Raw genomic sequence first — 17918 nt, 5'->3', positions numbered from 1 at the left:
TTTTTTTTTAACTGAAAAAGTTATTTTGCATTTAAAAAAACTTCCTGGGACTTCCCTGGTGGCACAGTGGTTAAGAATCCGCCTGCCAATGCAGGGGACGTGGGTTCGATCCCTGGTCCTGGAAGATCCCACATGCCATGGAGCAACTAAGCCCATGCTCCACAACTACTGAGCCTGAGTTCTAAAGCTCGCGAGCCACAACTGCTGAGCCCGCACACCATAACTACTGAAGCCTGCGCATCACGACGAAGAGTAGTCCGCGCTCACCGCAACTAGAAAGCCGGCACACAGCAACGAAGACACAACGCAGCCAAAAAAAAACGAAAACCAAACTTCCTGTTACATATAATTGGTTTATTTTTAGATTAAATGTTTTTAATGTTCTCAGTTTTGAATTTTGATCCTGTAACAGTGATAAATGTAACGTCCATAAACAAGCTCTATGGTTTCTTCAGTAACTTTTTTTTTAAATAAATTTATTTATTTTATTTTTGGCTGCGTTGGGTCTTCGTTGCTGCGCGTGGGCTTTCTCTAGTTGCAGTGAGCGGGGGCTGCTCTTCGTTGCAGTGCACGGTCTTCTCATTGCGGTGGCTTCTCTTGTTGTGGAGCACGGGTTCTAGGCGTGCGGGCTTCAGCAGTTGTGGCGTACAGGCTTAGTTGCTCTGCGGCATGTGGGATCTTCCCGGACCAGGGCTTGAACCCGTGTCCCCTGCATTGGCAGGCGGATTCTTATCCACTGCGCCACCAGGGAAGCCCTTCAGTAACTTTTTTAACAGCTTTACTGAGATATAGTTCGTATTCCTCAATACTTAAGAAAGCAAAGGTGTCCTTACAAGCAAAATGTTTGAGAACCACTGATCTAGACTATATTTAAAGCAAGGCTTAAAGGTCTCTCTGAAATAGACTGGAAAGAGTATGTTTCTGACCTGGAATATTTTTATTTTATTCTAAGGTTAACTGCTGAATTTGAAATTCAGTTTGAGGTGAAACGGGTAGGGGCAGGCTTATCTGCAATCTACTTTTCAGTTATCTGTGAGGAAACTCATTTGGAGTATGAATTTTCCTTGGTAACTTTGAGTCCCTCTTTCTAGGCTACTGAATGTGTAACTTTAAAGGAGGATTGAGGACAGGTACCTGAAGGGGATACAACGTATAATGTGAAATCAAATATAATTTACTCTTATCATCAAAAAACTAAAATATAAGAATTTCAGAATTTCCGATAAATATGTCATTAATTAGCAAAGCTGCAGCTCTGCACTGGTGCTTCTCCAACCCTAACTTAGGCCTCCACTTGTCCATTCATATAAAAATTAGGTCTGCAAATCCCATATCTTATGCTTTATCCAATTAAATGCCTTCCAAAAAGACTCACAGTTACTTGCTGAATGCTCTCTTCTGCTAGGGGACTAGCCCAGTAGCTGGTAACAAATCAAACAGCTGACATGAAACGATATTAAGAGTTTTATTGCTTGACTTTAAGATTCTAGTCACTTCGGGACTGACATATATACATACACTAATATTTATAAAATAGATAACTAATAAGAACCTGCTGTATTAAAAAAAAAAAAAGATTCTGGTCACTGTTGCATTTGTGATATGAAGTAAAGACAATTAAGACCAACCATTAAGTAATGGCGTATTCCAAACACGGTTTCCATACTGGTAATCCCCTTTCATAGCTCTTGGCCAGGAGAATTAAAGTGTATATGGAGACTACAGACAAGCTGCCCATGTCCACAAGTCACATCTTCAAGATTAAGCAGCCAAAATAGAGTAAGAAAAAAACTGGATGCTAATACTGACATAAACTTGTATCATCCACAAACCTCACATGAAATTTAAGTTCATCTCAAAAAAACTTCCTATTCTGATTGACCTGATAAATTGTTAACTTTCTGAACTTACAAAAAAAATACTCATAAAATATCATTTTAATATATCTTATGCATTGGGGTTCCACATAAAAATTCATAACAACAGACCTCGAAATTGTCAAACTACTAATTTTATACTAAAAGGTTAGAAACCACTGAGCTCTATTATGTACAGATTAAGCTTTAAAAATGTAGTAGGAAAACAGAATGATCGAGGCATCTAGAAACTCTCTTCAGGATCTGGAAGTTACTGATTGAAGTTCCACAAAAGAACCCCCTTAATCTCTAAAGGATCGAGGCTGTTTCTGTTTTGTTTTGTTTTGGCTGCACCACGCGGCATGCAGGATCTTAGTTCCCCAACCAGGGATCGAACCCGTGCCCCCTGCAATGGAAGCAAGGAACTCTAACCACGGGACCGCCAGGGAATTCCCCAAGGCTGTTTTATTTTTGTTCTATCAGTGAAAAACACATAATCTTTAGGAAGCCTTCAGTTCATAGACTGTATCTGAATTATTATAAAATAAACATTCTCTCATTCTAACTTTTTAAGAATGGAACATGGTTCCCCATGTGGACTGAAGAAAGTGCAACGAGGTACAGGGAGACAAAAATTCTACTGGTCTAAGTAAGGAACACTTAACAGGGTCAAGCGTTATAAACTTAGCTTTATTTTGTAACTGGTAATAAACTTTGGATAGATACAAGTATACTATATAGTTTTCAAAATACTTATCAAATTGTAGGTAAACATAACCACACACACGGGTTTCCTTATCTAATTATGTAACAAGGTAAGCTATTATTTGGTTAAAAGGTGATGTTCCTTTCATCTATAATAAAACTGCCACTCAATACTAGAAAGATTACTCTGTGTCTCTCCCATACCTGTAATCAAAATTATTAAAATCCAGAACAGTACAAAACATGTAAGACAATCCTATATTTTTTAATTCAAAAAACTGAATCTAATTAATTCAATTAATTAAAACAAAGACCATATTCTATCATAGGCAGACTAAGGCATTTTGTGGAGATGTTAAGCCCTTATTGATGTCAAATTGTGCCAGTTGCTGGTCAACCAGTGGCAATCCTCTATTTCTGAGAAATCTGAAGTTGTATGCCTGATATGATACAACTTTGAGTGAACTCTCTATTTCAATTATCCGTACCAGTCCTCGCCTCCTTTTGTTGGAAGAGACCATGGTTTTGTGCCCTGCTCCTTATTCTAGGCATTGACAAAGGAATTAAAGGCTAAAACTGAATCCGTTAAAAGAAGAAACAGATACTTCAAGAAAACTATGAACTGCCTGCCTGTTACATCTTATGACTTTATCTTAAGGAAAAAAGGGATTATGTAACTTACTATATCAAAATTTGTATCACAAAAGTAAGGTGCTGTTTTTAAATCTGACTTCCCATTCTTTATCACAACAGCTAACAAGTACTGTTTGCTATATGCCCTGCATTGTTCTTTGCGCTTGTGCCAGACTGTATTTTCCAAAGACAGCCACCCCCATACACACAGCTTCCCACATCCTCTTCTTACAGCTTGGCATCAAGAAGTGAGGGATCTATACTACCTCCCCTTGAATCTGAGCAGTCCTAAAACTCTTGCAGAAGTGACACTGCCAGAACTTCCACAGCTAGGTCATCAAAGGCAATACAGCTCGGCCTGTCTCCCCTGGGACATACAGCTTGGGAGCCCTGAACTACTTACTTACCCTATAAAGAAATCTGGCTCCCCTGAAGCCACTGTGCTAAAAAGATCCTGTGAAGAAAGTACACAGAGCTAGAGAGAGATGCCAGGAGCCCCAGCTGTTCTAGCTCCCAGCTGTTTGAGTCTTCTCAGCTCAGGCACCACACACGTGACAGCTTCGTGAGCAAGCGAGCTTTCTGGTGACTGCAGTCCCCAGACTTTACACTGCTCCAAGCTGCCAAGCCCTGCTCGGACTGTAGATTTGTAAGCAAAATAATGTTTTAAACTACCAAATGTTGGGAGTCGATTGCCACGCGGTCATAATAACCGGAACAATGCCTGATGTGAATTAACTCATGTAACGCTTACAGCAACCAAATGAGGTAATTACTCATTATTTACTAATACTCAAGTATTAGTAGCCTCATCTTACAGATAAAAGAGACTGAGCAGATAAAAGGGACAAAAACACAAAAATTATGTGACTTGCCCAGTCACACAAGTACAAAACATTAACGCCAAACAATCTATTTGCCACATTTATACAAAAGAAAAATGAGTAAATTACTGATTTAAGAAATACTGAAATGCTGCCTATATTACATATCAAGATAACGTGACGGTTTCATCTGGTGTGCACACACAAGAAGGTGTTCCTTTGCTTTTGTACATCTACAGCACACACACACACACACACACAAAAGATATTTAGCATTACGTGTAATGCGACTCATTTGAACAGATGAGTCGGACGGTTTTACAAGATAAACTATTAAATTTGATTTCTACAAGTCAATTAGCTCCATGAAAAAAATTAATTCAAGGTCAGTCATACAAAGCAACACTATTCTCAGGTAGAACTTGTTCCAAATTTAGAACTTAGGCCACTGAACCAGATTATGAGACAAACAATGTCAGTGTAAAATCCAGCTCCAGAATACTCCGGGAACAAGGAGGAGACACTTTAGTTTTTATTTATCAAAAACAAAGAGTAAGTTATGAGATTGGTCTTAACTGGGATTAAGGAATTTAGACCACATCTGATTTCTGTAAGGCTGCCTGGTTTGGTCTTTCAAACTGCTGTGGTGCTATAGGCTTTCAGAGCTTTAAACTCAGAAACAATTAGGGGAAAAAAAAGGAAAGATAAGTGCCCAGTTTATTGTATGTGCTATATATATGCTCAGGTCAAACTTGCCTAAGGTCTTTCCTACCCACCTAAGGTGGAAGGAATTCTGCTTCTTTATGATCTGGTTGATCTGTACTGTGAGTCACCTATAAACCTCTTACTCAGAGTAAACTCCTAAACCCAGCTAGTGCCTTGCACACAGTAAATGCTCATATAGTTTTCAGTGACAAATTTAAGTAGGCTTTTTAAGGCAAGTAAAATATATGGCTTTGTCACACTGAGATAATCATTAAAATTAATTGGAGGCACAGTAAAAATCATTAGCCAACACCAAGATATTATTATTACTATTGTTACTGTAATTATAAGCTATTATCACTGTAATTTAAAAAGCTAAATGGATTTTTCTAATCAAGAAAAAGACTACTCTCTATCCCTACAATTATTTCTCTGAATAAAGACAAAAGATTTTTCCCCAAGACCCAGCAGTATTCACCAAATTGGCCAAAAGGGACTTTATGCAACAATGATGAAATATAGTTCATGGAAAACAAGTACGTTACATTCTTCTATCACCACTATGCACTGCGCACATTATTTTCAATTTGTTTCTCATCTCTAGTCTATGCCCTTTAAGATTACTCCACCCACATTTTTCATCCAGCTTAAGAGATCAGCAAGCAATTATCTTCAAAAAGATTGTAATACTAGAAACATTCTACTTCAGTAAAACTACACTATCAGGAGTCACCTTTTACCGTCTTAAAAAGGTTTCCAGAAAAACGTCTATACACAATGATGGTATATTAAAAAATCTGCTATGAAAAACAATACCCATTTTATACAGAAGCAATCACATATTCATTTCGTGTTTTTTTAAGTTAGTGTTAAATCATAAAAATGATTTTATCGGATCATTTCAGTGTACCCATATCTGACAAGAATAACTACAGTAGAGTTCAACACCTCAGAAGACAAGTTCAAATGACTGCCAACAGGAATGTAAATCACTAGAAAGGCTATTGCTCATTAATCCCACCCTCAGTACTTTAACAAGTATTTATATATTCATAATTTTGTAATGACAAAAATTTTATAGTTTAGAAATGAACTAGTAAGTGTATTTACTAAGAAATACTAATACCCTTCTGAAATCTGTGTTTTCTTTAATTGATAACACTTTATCTTTCTAGAAACTCAAAATACAAATGAAAACCAGAAAACAAGTCAAGGGCTTTGAAAAGTGTCAAAATTAAAGAAATAAAATGTCAATAAAGACTCTCTATTCCCCTAAAGACTGAATAACTATAATACTTTAAAAAATTAACTTCCGTATTTCATAGTCTTAAGAGGAATCCAGGTTACAAAGTCTAACTATATAATTACAAATGAGAATAAAGCCCAGAAATGTAAATGAACTCAAGCACCTAAGTTATTCTTTGCTAAAGGGACAGGATGAAAATTAAAACAGCCGCTAATGTAAACTACTGATATTTTAATTAAACTTCCCTGGTCAAGGCTGTTACAACAGTCCTATAGGCAATGTAAGTGTAGTAGCTAAGACCGCGTCTAGAGCCAGGACTGCCAACATTCTCCAGGAGCTGTGTGACTGTAGACGAGACAGTCTGTGCGTGCTTCCTCACCTCACTGGTCCTGTGGATGAACTTCACCGACTCCTTTCAATAAGCTCAAGTCTCAGATTCTTAAGCAAACCAGACAATCAACAGTGGGTTTTCTTCTAAAACAGTGTGTAAATACATACTTTTCTTGAGAAACAAAATATAAGTTGGGGAATCCTGCTTTTTTAAAATTATTCAAATAACCACAACTTTTTTCAAATACTGTTTTCACATATGCTGCTTAAAAGAACTGGGGGAAGAAATAAGGCATAGAATGGTTCAACTCCTTGTTTCATGCAGCCACACTAGTAATAGTGAGAAAGAAGAAATATATATCAGGTACATCCACATTCAGCTGAATTCAACCAATTACAGAGTTACTGAATATACAGAGTGTAACAGGTGAGTGCGCTACAGGTAAGTGCTGGAAGTATAAATAGGACCTGATTTTAATCTTAAAAATGTTATAGCCTGGAGAAGACAAACAAACACAAATGGATATTTCAATGCAACGCCATAAATATGAATTAGAATTATGGTGATTTTTGAACTCAGAAGAACCTAAAGTATCTTTGAGATCCTGGATGGAGCAAAGACACACCTGCAATATTCTGTGTTTGTCTAAAGGATAGGAAACACACACACACAGAGACACACACACACACACACACACACACACAGCATATATACAGAATAGGTTCCTAATCTCAGGGAGCACACATTCCAGCAAGAGAGATGAACAGTAAATACTTACTCAAATTGTGATAGGGCCAATGCAGAACTTTGAGTGCGGCAATGAGCCTAACAAAGAATTGGGGACAGTCTGCCTGAGAAAATGTTCAAGGTAAGACCTGATCGTGACTAGGAGTTACAAACACAGAAGCTGGAGAACGGAAAAGAATGTGATTCACGATATGATGCATATATTTATCTTCTGACTTCCATTAGAGCACTTGCCAAATCTACAGCAGATTTATCACATCTGAGCTCCAAATTTCTTTATACTGTTTAGTCCAAAACCCTCACTTTAAAGAAAGAGTCAATCTACAGCTCAGAGAAATGAAACGATTTGCCAAATATCCTGCAGGCAGTCTCTAGTAATGCCAGTACTACAATACTGATTATTCTCAATAAAGTATTCTTCCCACATTTTACACATGAAAAATGGGAAAATAAATGACACTGAATTAATTACAGCCCTAGGCCCTTTACATATTCCGTCTCATTTAACCATAACACTAAGATACTTCTTCTAGGGCTTCCCTGGTGGCACAGTGGGTAAGAATCTGCCTGCCAATGCAGGGGACACGGGTTCGAGCCCTGGTCCGGGAAGATCCCACATGCCATGGAGCAACTAAGCCCGTGCACCACAACTACTGAGCCTGCGCTCTAGAGCCCACGTGCCACAACTATTGAAGCCCACGCGCCTAGAGCCCGTGATCCACAAGAGAAGCCACCACAATGAGAAGCCTGCGCGTTGCAACAAAGAGCAGCCCCCACTCGATGCAACTCAAGAAAGCCCGCGTGCAGCAACAAAGACCCAATGCAGCCATACATAAATAGACAGACAGATACTACTTCTATTTTAAAGCTAAGGAAACAACTTCTGAAAAGTTAAATTATAACGCCAAGTCTTTCTGACTTAGAGGTTCATGCCCTTTCACTACCCAATGTTCCTTTAGCTGTTTTAGTGATAGATGTGTCTAGAAAAATATGGTGAAGTACTGTTCCAGTTAAATCGTCAAGAAAAAAACTTTTTACTCAGAAATAGTAACACTATTTCTCTCATTGATCACTCAGGAAATTAGCTTTTCTTTCCTTTAATTCAGTTTCCCAAGCATGACTTTTTCCCCAACTTCTACCCCAGCTCGAGTCTCTTTATTTCACACCTGTACTACTCCTACCACCTCCTAAATGGTCTCCCAGCTCCCAAGCTTTCCTTCTCTACCTCTGCCACATGTGATTAATTTTCCGGTAACACAAGTTTCATCATTCATTCAAAATATATTTTAAAATACCTAAAATGATTGTCAAGCACTGTGCCAGGTACTGCAGATAGTGCAATGTTCAAAACAGATGTAGTTCCTATTCTCAAGGAGCTCATATTCTAGGAAGAGAGATGAACAGTAAATAATTACTCAAACTGTGATAAAAGCAATGCAGAACTTGAAGGGCTAGCAATGTGTCCAACAAAGAATCAGGGATAGTTTGCCTGAGAAAATGTTCAAGGTAAGACCTGATCATGACTAGGAGTTACAAACACAGAAGTTGGGGAGAGGCAAAGAATCCAATTCACAAGCCTATAGAGAGAAAGATGGGCAAATTTGTGTTTGCATGAAAGGTCACATTTTAGTCATTAATTCTTATTTCCCTGTTCCAATGTGGATCCTCTAATCCAGGCAGAAAGTTTTCTGAATATGCTAGGCTCTTTCCTTCCTATGTTTCATTTCGGCTTCCTAGAAATTTCTTTTCATCACTCAACTAACCCTAAAATCCAGTCCCTCTCCCATCAAAACTTTAGTCATCGACTATAATACTCCACAGTTTTAATTTTTATGTACTGTGTCACAAACAATTTACAGGAAAACTAGAAAACAATGGAATCACCTTTTTAGTCTTCTCTTTAAAAACTATCTGGGGATGCACATTTTTCTTATCATTAAACAGGGTTAAATGCTAACCATCAGTAAATTCTCAAAAATGACTTTTTTAAAAAATTAATTAATTTATTTATTTTTGGCTGCATTGGGTCTTCGGTGCTGCGCACAGGTTTTTTCTAGTTGCGGCGAGCAGGGGCTACTCTTTGTTGCGGTGTGCGGGCTTTTCTCCACGGTGGCCTCTCTTGTCGCGGAGCATGGGCTCTAGGCACACGGAAATCAAGGCTGTGGCACGCAGGCTCAGTAGTTGTGGCGCACGGGCATAGTTGCTCCACGGCATGTGGGATCTTCCCAGATCAGGAATCGAACCCGTGTCCCCTGCACTGGCAGGCGGATTCTTAACCAATGCGCAACCAGGGAAGCCCAAAAATGATTTTTTAAACATCTAAACATCTACCTGATCTCCTATCCATGCCCAAAATTGTCCGTTTAGTTCTAAGGTCAATATCACTATTACTTTCACAAATGTATACTATCAGTCATAAAAATGAACTCAATATGCGGTTAGATAACTGCAGATCCATTACCATTACTAGAAAACATATCCCAAAACCTTTTAGTAATAGATCAGCAGCATTACTTACATATTAAAAACTATTAAAAACAAAAGGTATTAAGAGGCCTTTTAGGTCAACCATATATGTTAAAGAAAATGATTAAAATGTAGATTTTGTAATGAAATATTTTGGTAGAGCGTATCCTTTTGCAAGTTTCTGCAGCACTCATTTACAGATATTTGCCACACATTTAACAGCTGGTACAGTACTTTTGGCATTTCAGATCTTAAACTGCTTCAACCAAAGACCAGTGCTAGCTTGACTATTATCAGCTCTTGTTCACAGTCTGTCTCCCCCACCCATGAGGTCAGGTGCTTTGTTTTACTCACTGCTGTGTACCCAACACCTAGAATAGTACCTGGCACATAACGGGGGTTCTACGTACATCTGTGGAATAAATACCTATCACATAATACATGCTTAGAAAATTGTGTGCGAAATACTGTACATGTAATCCCCATAGCTATCTTACAGGATAGGAACTATTACAGTCCCCCTTCGGCAGATAAGAAACCTGAAGTAGTAGAAAGCCATTAAATAACTTAAATGACTGTCCCACGGTCACCCAGCTTCAGTGAGAGCTAGAATTCAAATCCAAACATTCTGGCTCATCTTGTACTCTTAACAACTTCTCTACTTAACTTCAAATTTTCCATGTACCTTTGATAGAATGTTGGGCATTTTTCTACAATAAATGCTTCTAAACAATGGTTTTAAAAAAAAAAAACCTCGGGTGACTATCCACTTCAGATTTTCCATCCTTATACTTACTTTTAAAATAAGCTTTTTACAGAAATTTACAATTTCAAAGTTGTCCAATCATTTAAAAAGTATTTATTATGCACCTCTGGATCACCTCTAAATTGGTAGTTCTTAACTTAGACCAAACCCCCTTTTTTTTTTTTTTTTGCAGTACGCGGACCTCTCACCACTGCGGCCTCTCCTGTCGTGGAGCACAGACTGCGGACGCGCAGGCTCAGCGGCCATGGCTCACAGGCCCAGCCGCTCCGTGGCATGTGGGATCTTCCCGGACCGGAGCACGTGTCCCCTGAATCAGCAGGCGGACTCCCAACCACTGCTCCACCAGGGAAGCCCTAGACCAAACCCTTTTAAGACTCTGAGAAAAACTGCTGACATCTTCTCAGAGAAACGCCCACATAAAATTTTGCATACGACCTCAAAGGCCTTACTAGAGTACACCCCCAGAGAAAAGCTGGCCTTAAACTCACTATACTAAATACAATGATCCAGCCAAAGGCACCAATTCCTGGCCCTCACTTTATAGTCTTCTTTATACAAATTCTACTGCAGGTATTTCAATTTAATTCTAATAATTGAGTACTCACCATATGCAGGTACTGTGCTAGATACTACAAAGATATAAATGAGCTAAACTACCCCTGCTCTCAAAACTACCATGCTACAACAAAAAGGATGAAGCAACATTCAAGTGCTTTGAACAACGTGGATTCTTCCAAACGGTCCACAGGGCTCCTTAACAGAAGTTCACGTGGACCTTAAAACACCTTCATGGTTAAACCTAACCCTGTCGTCTTGCAGTTGAGGAACTAAGGGTCAAAGATATTACTTAAAATCATAATGTAAGTAGCAATGCTAAAATCTGAATTGTGTCCTTTGACTTTTTTGTGTGTGTGTGTGTGTGTGGTACGCGGGCCTCTCACTGCTGTGGCCTCTCCCATTGCGGAGCACAGGCTCCGGACGTGCAGGCTCAGCGGCCATGGCTCACGGGCCCAGCCGCTCTGCGGCATGTGGGATCCTCCCGGACCAGGGCACGAACCCGAGTCCCCTGCATCGGCAGGCGGACTCTCAACCTCTGCGCCACCAGGGAAGCCCCTGTCCTTTGACTGTTGATTACAGGCTCTTTATACTGCAATTTCTACATCCCTACATAACAAAGCCAGAAATTGAGATGAAAAAATAAAGGAGAAATACAAACACAGTAATTAAAAAGAAAAAATTAAAATCAAGTTTAGTAAGACCAGGAAAGAATTTGTTGTGGCATTTTGATGGGTTTTGAAACGTTGTCTCAGTCAACAAAAATCTGAAGCATTTGTTATGTATCAGTATGAATAAAAAGAAAAGTAGGAAAAATGTATCTGCTAAGTGAAGATGTATGAAGACTATGTGAGCAGGTATATTTAGGTCATAAAATTCTTGGCTCTCTTTCTCACAGATGACTTGCTCTGGGGGAAACTAGTTGCTGTGTCCTAAGAACACAAAAACAGCCTTATGGAGATACTGACCTGGTGAGTAACTGAGGCCTCCTGCCAAAAGGTACATTAAGTGAGCTGATTTCCAGCCCCAGTCCAGCCTTCAGATGACTGCAGTGCTGGCCAACACTTCTGCTGCAACAGCAGACTCTGAGCCGGAACCACCAAGCTAAGCCTCTCCATTCTTGACTTTCAGAAACCACATGTGATACCAAATGTTTGTTTTAAGTTGCTAAATTTGGGGAATATATCTGTTACACAGCAATAAATAGCTAATACAACAGGCAAGGTGTGACATCTCTAACTTTGTTTAGAGTCAATAAAGTTTTGTGCTAGGAATTATGGCAAAACCACACTTTGGAATTAAAAGTTTCAGAGCAATATACAAGATGGATGAACTGGGAAGCATTTTGTCTTCCTGTATCCCACAATATCCAGTAGAGTCCTTCCTGCACACAGTAAATACCTATGCTTGGTAACAAACTAGATTACACACAAGATTTCCTAACTGATGCAATGCAATAGTCTCAATGTTTCTTAACAGTAAAATGACCCCTTAGAATCTCTCCATATAAGTTCAATCCTGAAACCTGTGGTTTTATTGTTGTTTACTTTTTAGCACAGAGCCGTACCTTTCTTAACTGAGAATTACAATCTGTAATCAATGACAACTGAGACCTGTCATAGAAGCTCTTCCCTAAATTTAGTCAAAATTAAAAGGTAGCTTAAAAACAGGGATTCTGGAGAGACTATGAACAGCTGCTGCAGAGTTGAAAAGTGAATGGTGAAAAGCAGTTCCTTCATGAAATATGAGCAAAATCTTACCTCTTATAAAAGTATTTTATTGCCTCAACCGTACAGAGCCTTAATAGGTCTTGATGATAACCTCAACATGCAGCCTTCTAATATTAACCCGATTTAAAAGTTTAGCCTCCATACTAGAAAAAGATCTTCCTAATCATATTACTGGGAAAGTGCAAAACATAACCCTGTTTTCCCAGTGTCAAAACAACCTTAATTATACCTCAAAGTTTGCAACCCATTAGGTTGGTAATCCAAATTTTAATCCACAAAACAGTAAGGGCCTGTAGTCTTTGCTTATCATTAAGTTTCATACTAAATGCCCTTCCCTATCACCCCAACCTTATGCACGCACTCTTCACCTGACACCTGGATTTACCCAGAAAGTCTGATAAAAGTGGCTTTTTCAAAATAAGTCGTATCTTATATTCTAGATGGGAGGGGGGAACCGTAATAGAGACAAATAACCACAAAACAGAGGCTGTTATTATCAATTCGCTTATACAGATAAGCAACTGAACAGTATTTTAATGTATAATCTGATTCAACAGGTAGAACTAATTTCTACACTAAAAATATTTCAGAGGCATTCTAAAATTCTATTTAAAAGTCAACTTAGCCTCTGAAATTAACTTAAAAGGTGGTAAATTTTTAAAAGGTACTTAAGCTTAGATTCAAAGTAAAATAAAATAAAAGCTAGTTTTTAGTGGCCTCACGCAGCTAAATATTCCCCTCAAAGAAAATCCCATTATCTTTATAACCAAACTAAAAGGAAACTACACAATAACTTTAAGGTTTTCTAACTTTACCACAATAAACACACCAATACATTTAGGCTGGTTCTGAATAACTTTCTCCTGGGAAAAACAATGTTTTTGGTACCAAGTGTGATTTAATCATTTTATAAATTAATCACTTTCACAACACTTCGAATACGTTTTGTAAACTGACTCCTTGGATCACAAGCTTTAATATCCAAATCTTTAAAGTTAATTCTTTCTTAAAACGGAACACTTACAGTTAAAAATATTTAAGATAATTTCAACAACTTACAAAGTATGTTAGATAAACTCAAAAGTATAAACTAATTTCAAACTGAAAGAAAAACTCAACTGGCATTCTAATAGAAAGAGTAAATTCTAATGATAATAAAATCCTTGCAATAGGATGCCTCATGTTTCTAAAAAGCACTTTAAAACCACGATATCCTCCCATCAGTTACAAATATAAAGACTTCCTACCGTGAAATCAATCTATAAAATCCGTAGATTGATGTAACCTGCAGGACAGTTTATAAGAATTATGACTCCTCTGCAAATTTAAAATAACTCTTAAAAAAAACTCAAAGGCATAAAAGGGGGAGTTTCAAAATTAAGATTATCAAGACCACAACCAGTTTCACTAGTCACATAAGGTTTTTTCATACAAGTGATAAATTTATTACCCTGTAATGGTAAAATGATTACAGTGTTTTGTAGTCTCTAATGTTTAAGCATCAAGAAAAGCAAGTACATTTGGTTATCAGGTTTTAACCTTATTTGGCACCAATATCTTACTCCTTACTCTGAAATATGATGTAAATATTACATATTCAAGTGAATAATAAAAATGAAGTCAAAACTCCACTTCCTGAAATACTGCTTGGCCAATTACTATCTCCTAAAAGGACTAGTAGACAGATATTAACTAAAAAAAAACAAAACAAAACGCCAAATACCTGGCACATCCTGCTTGTAGCTATTTAAAGTGAATTATTCTAACTCTTGTGAAGTGGAAATAGCAGAGAACCTTTGTTCAGATCCAGCTCCACCACTTCCATTCTATACTTATTGTTTTGAGTAAGACACTCAACTTGCTTCTTCATCTGTTAAATGGAAGTCAAAATAATACCTACCTTGAGCCAGAGTTGTGGAAATGAAATGATTAAGGCATTTAAATCGTGCAGTGCTAGGCAAGTGTGTTTTATGGGTGTATGTGTATACTAGGTACATGGAACAACTGTGGTAGATGCTGACTGTATAAATTAATGTCAACTTTCAAATATCTACTGGTACCAAAGAAGGAGTATACAGTAAAATGATAAATGACACATGCTTCATTGTGCAGTTCACATCAATTTTTAATTTTCTTGAAGACATTCTCATTCCTGCCATGCCTGTATAGTTCAGGACAATTTTTCCAAGGTTTGCACTCTCTACTTTACCCCACTCAAGATGTTTCCTTAACTAGACATTAGAGTAAATGTCAAACAGAATTTGATGCTATATTTTCAAAATATTTAGAGCTGTGAATTCCTTATAACACTAAATATAAGCCATTGTGTTTATTTTTATGTTAACAATAGAATTCCTAGAACTTTAGAATACTTTAACTTTTAAATCCAAGTCAATAAAGATTGTTAAAAATTCTACTGCTCATCAAAACATTAGCAGATGGTCAAAATAACTAATATACTTTAGATGCATTATAATACGCATGACATGGTTCTCTCTCTTTAAAAAAGTACATTAAAAGCCAATTAGCTAAAGTACGAAGTTTTCCAGGGATCAAAAGTAATGATAGTAACAACTGAAACATACCATAACAATAAACTTCTTAATGTCCCGAAAAAATGAAGCGCATTTTTGTCAGTCTCCACATTCTTTCTAAGAAGCTTTAGAAAAATGCTACTAATCCCTTCAGAGATCTCGCCAAAACATGACTTTAAATATTATCATCTAAAATCATGATTCTCACATTGAAGCATTACTGTATAAAGATTTTAAAACGCATACTGACATGCTGTACCTTAAGACTGCATTTTGTCACAATTCCAACTCTCTTCGATTCCGCAAAGTTATTTTAAAGGACACTAATTCATTATTCTTTTACACAACGATTTATACGTTTTTAAAACTTTCTCCCCAATTTGATCACCAACGAAATATAAGTTACTAAAACCACTTTGGAGACCATGTTAATGACCACACATGAGGAATTCTGGAAGCTCTGATTAAATATAAAAGAATAGTCTTCACTTTTCTAAGTAAAGGAAAGTGATGGTTGGGGGTCTCCTCCCTGAACAAGTTAGTTCTGTTACATCCAGGCGAAACCAGCCATGTTGGAAAACACTTGTCAATTACGGTTCTGACAAGTATTCGCGAACACGGCTGGATGAAGCTACCTTGTGTACCGAGGTGCGTACATCAAGGCCCTCTTCGGCTCCGCCACAGGATCTGGGCCTACTTTGGGGATTGTTTCCGAGTTGGAGCCGTCCTTAGGTCCGTACGGAGTGCAGAGCCGAGGGGAAAGAGGGCGGGGAAAGGAGAGTTGGGGGGAAAAGGGTTTGAGAGTTGGAAGCCGCTATCCGCAGCGAGAGGGGCGCGGCGGCCGGCAGAGGTTTCCGAGTTGAGAGCCGGGGGGAGGGGCCGAGGATTCGGGGAGCAGGGGGATCTCAGCAAAAAGTCCCCTCGAGGGGCCTAGGAGCGCAAGAGGAGGAAAGGAGGGGGAAACGCTTCCGTGCACTGACCTGTCCTCGGAGTCCATGCGGCTCAGGGGTTCCCCATCCGACGACATCTCCAAGCTGCCTCGCCGGCCCGCGGAGGTCGCGCTGCTTCCGCCTCCCCCGGTCCCGTAGCCCTCATCGCCGCCGCTGGAAACGACGCTGCTGCTGCTGCTGCCGCCCCCGCCGCCTCCCTGGCTGCCCCGCGGTCCCTTGGGCTCCTCCAGGCCCTCCTTGCCGTCCCCATCCCCGCTGCTGCTGCTGGCGGCACCGGGGCTCAGCGAGCGCGTCTCGTCGCTGCTGCTCCCGCCGCTGCTGCCCACCAGGCTCTCGGCGCTGCTCTCCTCCTCGCCCCCGCCACTGCTGCTGCTCTCGTCCTCCTCTTCCTCGTCCTCCTCCTCGTCCTCCTCCTCCCCGGCCTGGCTGGCGCTCTCGGGGCTCGGCTCCGACATCGTCTCCGCCTCGCCGCCCCCCACTCCGCCGCCGCCTCCGCCGCCTCCACCGCCCCCACCGCCGCCGCCGCCGTTCAGCAGCAGCGCCGCCACCGCCTCGGCCTCCGCCTCTTCTTCCTCCTCCTCTTCCTCCTCCTCCTCCTCTGGCGGCTCAGCCCGACCCCGCGCCGCCGGGCCGGGGCTGCCAGGGGGCAGAGGGCTCAGGCGGGAGAGCTCCTCCAGGTCGGCCATGTCGGTGATAGCGGCGGCCATGGCGGCGCCTGCTCCTCCTCCTCCTCCTCCCCGCCGCCGCCGCCGCCTCCCTCTCTGGACTCTCGCTCCCGTGCCCCCTCCCGAACGCCCAAAACTCCGCCGACGCCGCTGCAGACCAGGAGGAGGGCCCGCGAGCTGCGTCAGCCTGCACACGCGCTACGGAGCCCGCGCGGGGACAGGCGCGCGACTGCGCGCACTCACGCGGAGACGGCTGCGCGCCTGCGCGGCGGCACGCGGTGGCACCTCCCCCCCCCCCACCCCCGGCCGCGGATTCCGCGCCCCCGCTGGTCCCTGCCCGGCCTCCGCCCCGACCCGCCGAGGACTCAGAGTTTCCGCGGGGCCTTCCCACGGCTTCCCTGCCCGCGCGGCGGGCGGGACACGCGGAACGAAAACCTGAGCGCTAGCCGGCGATTCTAACAGCCCTCCGAGGTCTCAAAATAAAGTCATTCATTCCGGGGGGTGTTTGGGGAGTCCCCGATGCACAGGCGCTGAGCTAAGAATCGAACAAGTCCCTGGGCTTCTGAGAGCTGACAGTCTACGAGGAGAGGCGATTAAAATGAGTAAAAATCAATAATACAGTGCGAGGTACTGAGTCCATACGCGCGACATAGAGCCACAGGTTATCATCTAACCTGCGTTCGAATAACCCGAGGAATGGTTAAATCACAGTCTCAGAGCAAACATGTGTGTTCTAGATCTTCAAACTTTTTAGCTCCTGAGCCCTCTAAAACGATTTTGTACATCCTTATACGGTTTGAAGTGACATCCACATTTTTTCCAGCTTCTTATGTTTTATAACTGTCACACTTTTTTAAACGTAGCCAATGAACCCTAAATACCATAGGGATTTAACACCCACCAATATACACTTTTTAGAATCCGATCTCTGTTATGCTTGGGCAATTTCCATCCTTTATCTTCTGGGACTTATGTACATTTTACATCCTGTCCTGAATTTTATCTTAATAATATATTTTATATTCGAACTGTTTTATTGATCATCTTATATTTCCTTGTAACAAAAATGTGTACAGAAATTGAAATTTAACGGTTGTTTTTAAATCTCCTGTGATCATAACACTCTTAAGTCTTATTATTTCAACTGATCAAAACAAATATATTTCAAAATATAAATAAATATTAAACACAAAAGTAAAGTTTTGTTG

The 17918-nt window shown here is 40.4% G+C and overlaps 1 protein-coding gene across 2 annotated transcripts in view; it reads right to left on the bottom strand.

Moving 5' to 3' along the window:
• Nucleotides 1–16897, bottom strand: part of AEBP2 (AE binding protein 2) — a 57060-nt gene extending 40163 nt beyond the window's left edge. The window contains exon 1 of one of the 2 annotated variants that reach the window (XM_067695836.1): nucleotides 16076–16897. In XM_067695836.1, coding sequence (XP_067551937.1) covers nucleotides 16076–16752 — 677 coding nt within the window. In that variant the 5' untranslated portion in view covers nucleotides 16753–16897. Of the gene's footprint in view, nucleotides 1–15730; nucleotides 15937–16075 lie in introns of those variants that run through there. The other variant, XM_067695837.1, reaches the window with a different exon arrangement.
• Nucleotides 16898–17918: the final 1021 nt, after the last annotated feature.

Source organism: Pseudorca crassidens, chromosome 11 (assembly GCF_039906515.1).
Source record: "Pseudorca crassidens isolate mPseCra1 chromosome 11, mPseCra1.hap1, whole genome shotgun sequence".
NCBI lineage: Eukaryota > Metazoa > Chordata > Mammalia > Artiodactyla > Delphinidae > Pseudorca > Pseudorca crassidens.
This window is presented reverse-complemented; position numbering and strand designations above follow the sequence as displayed.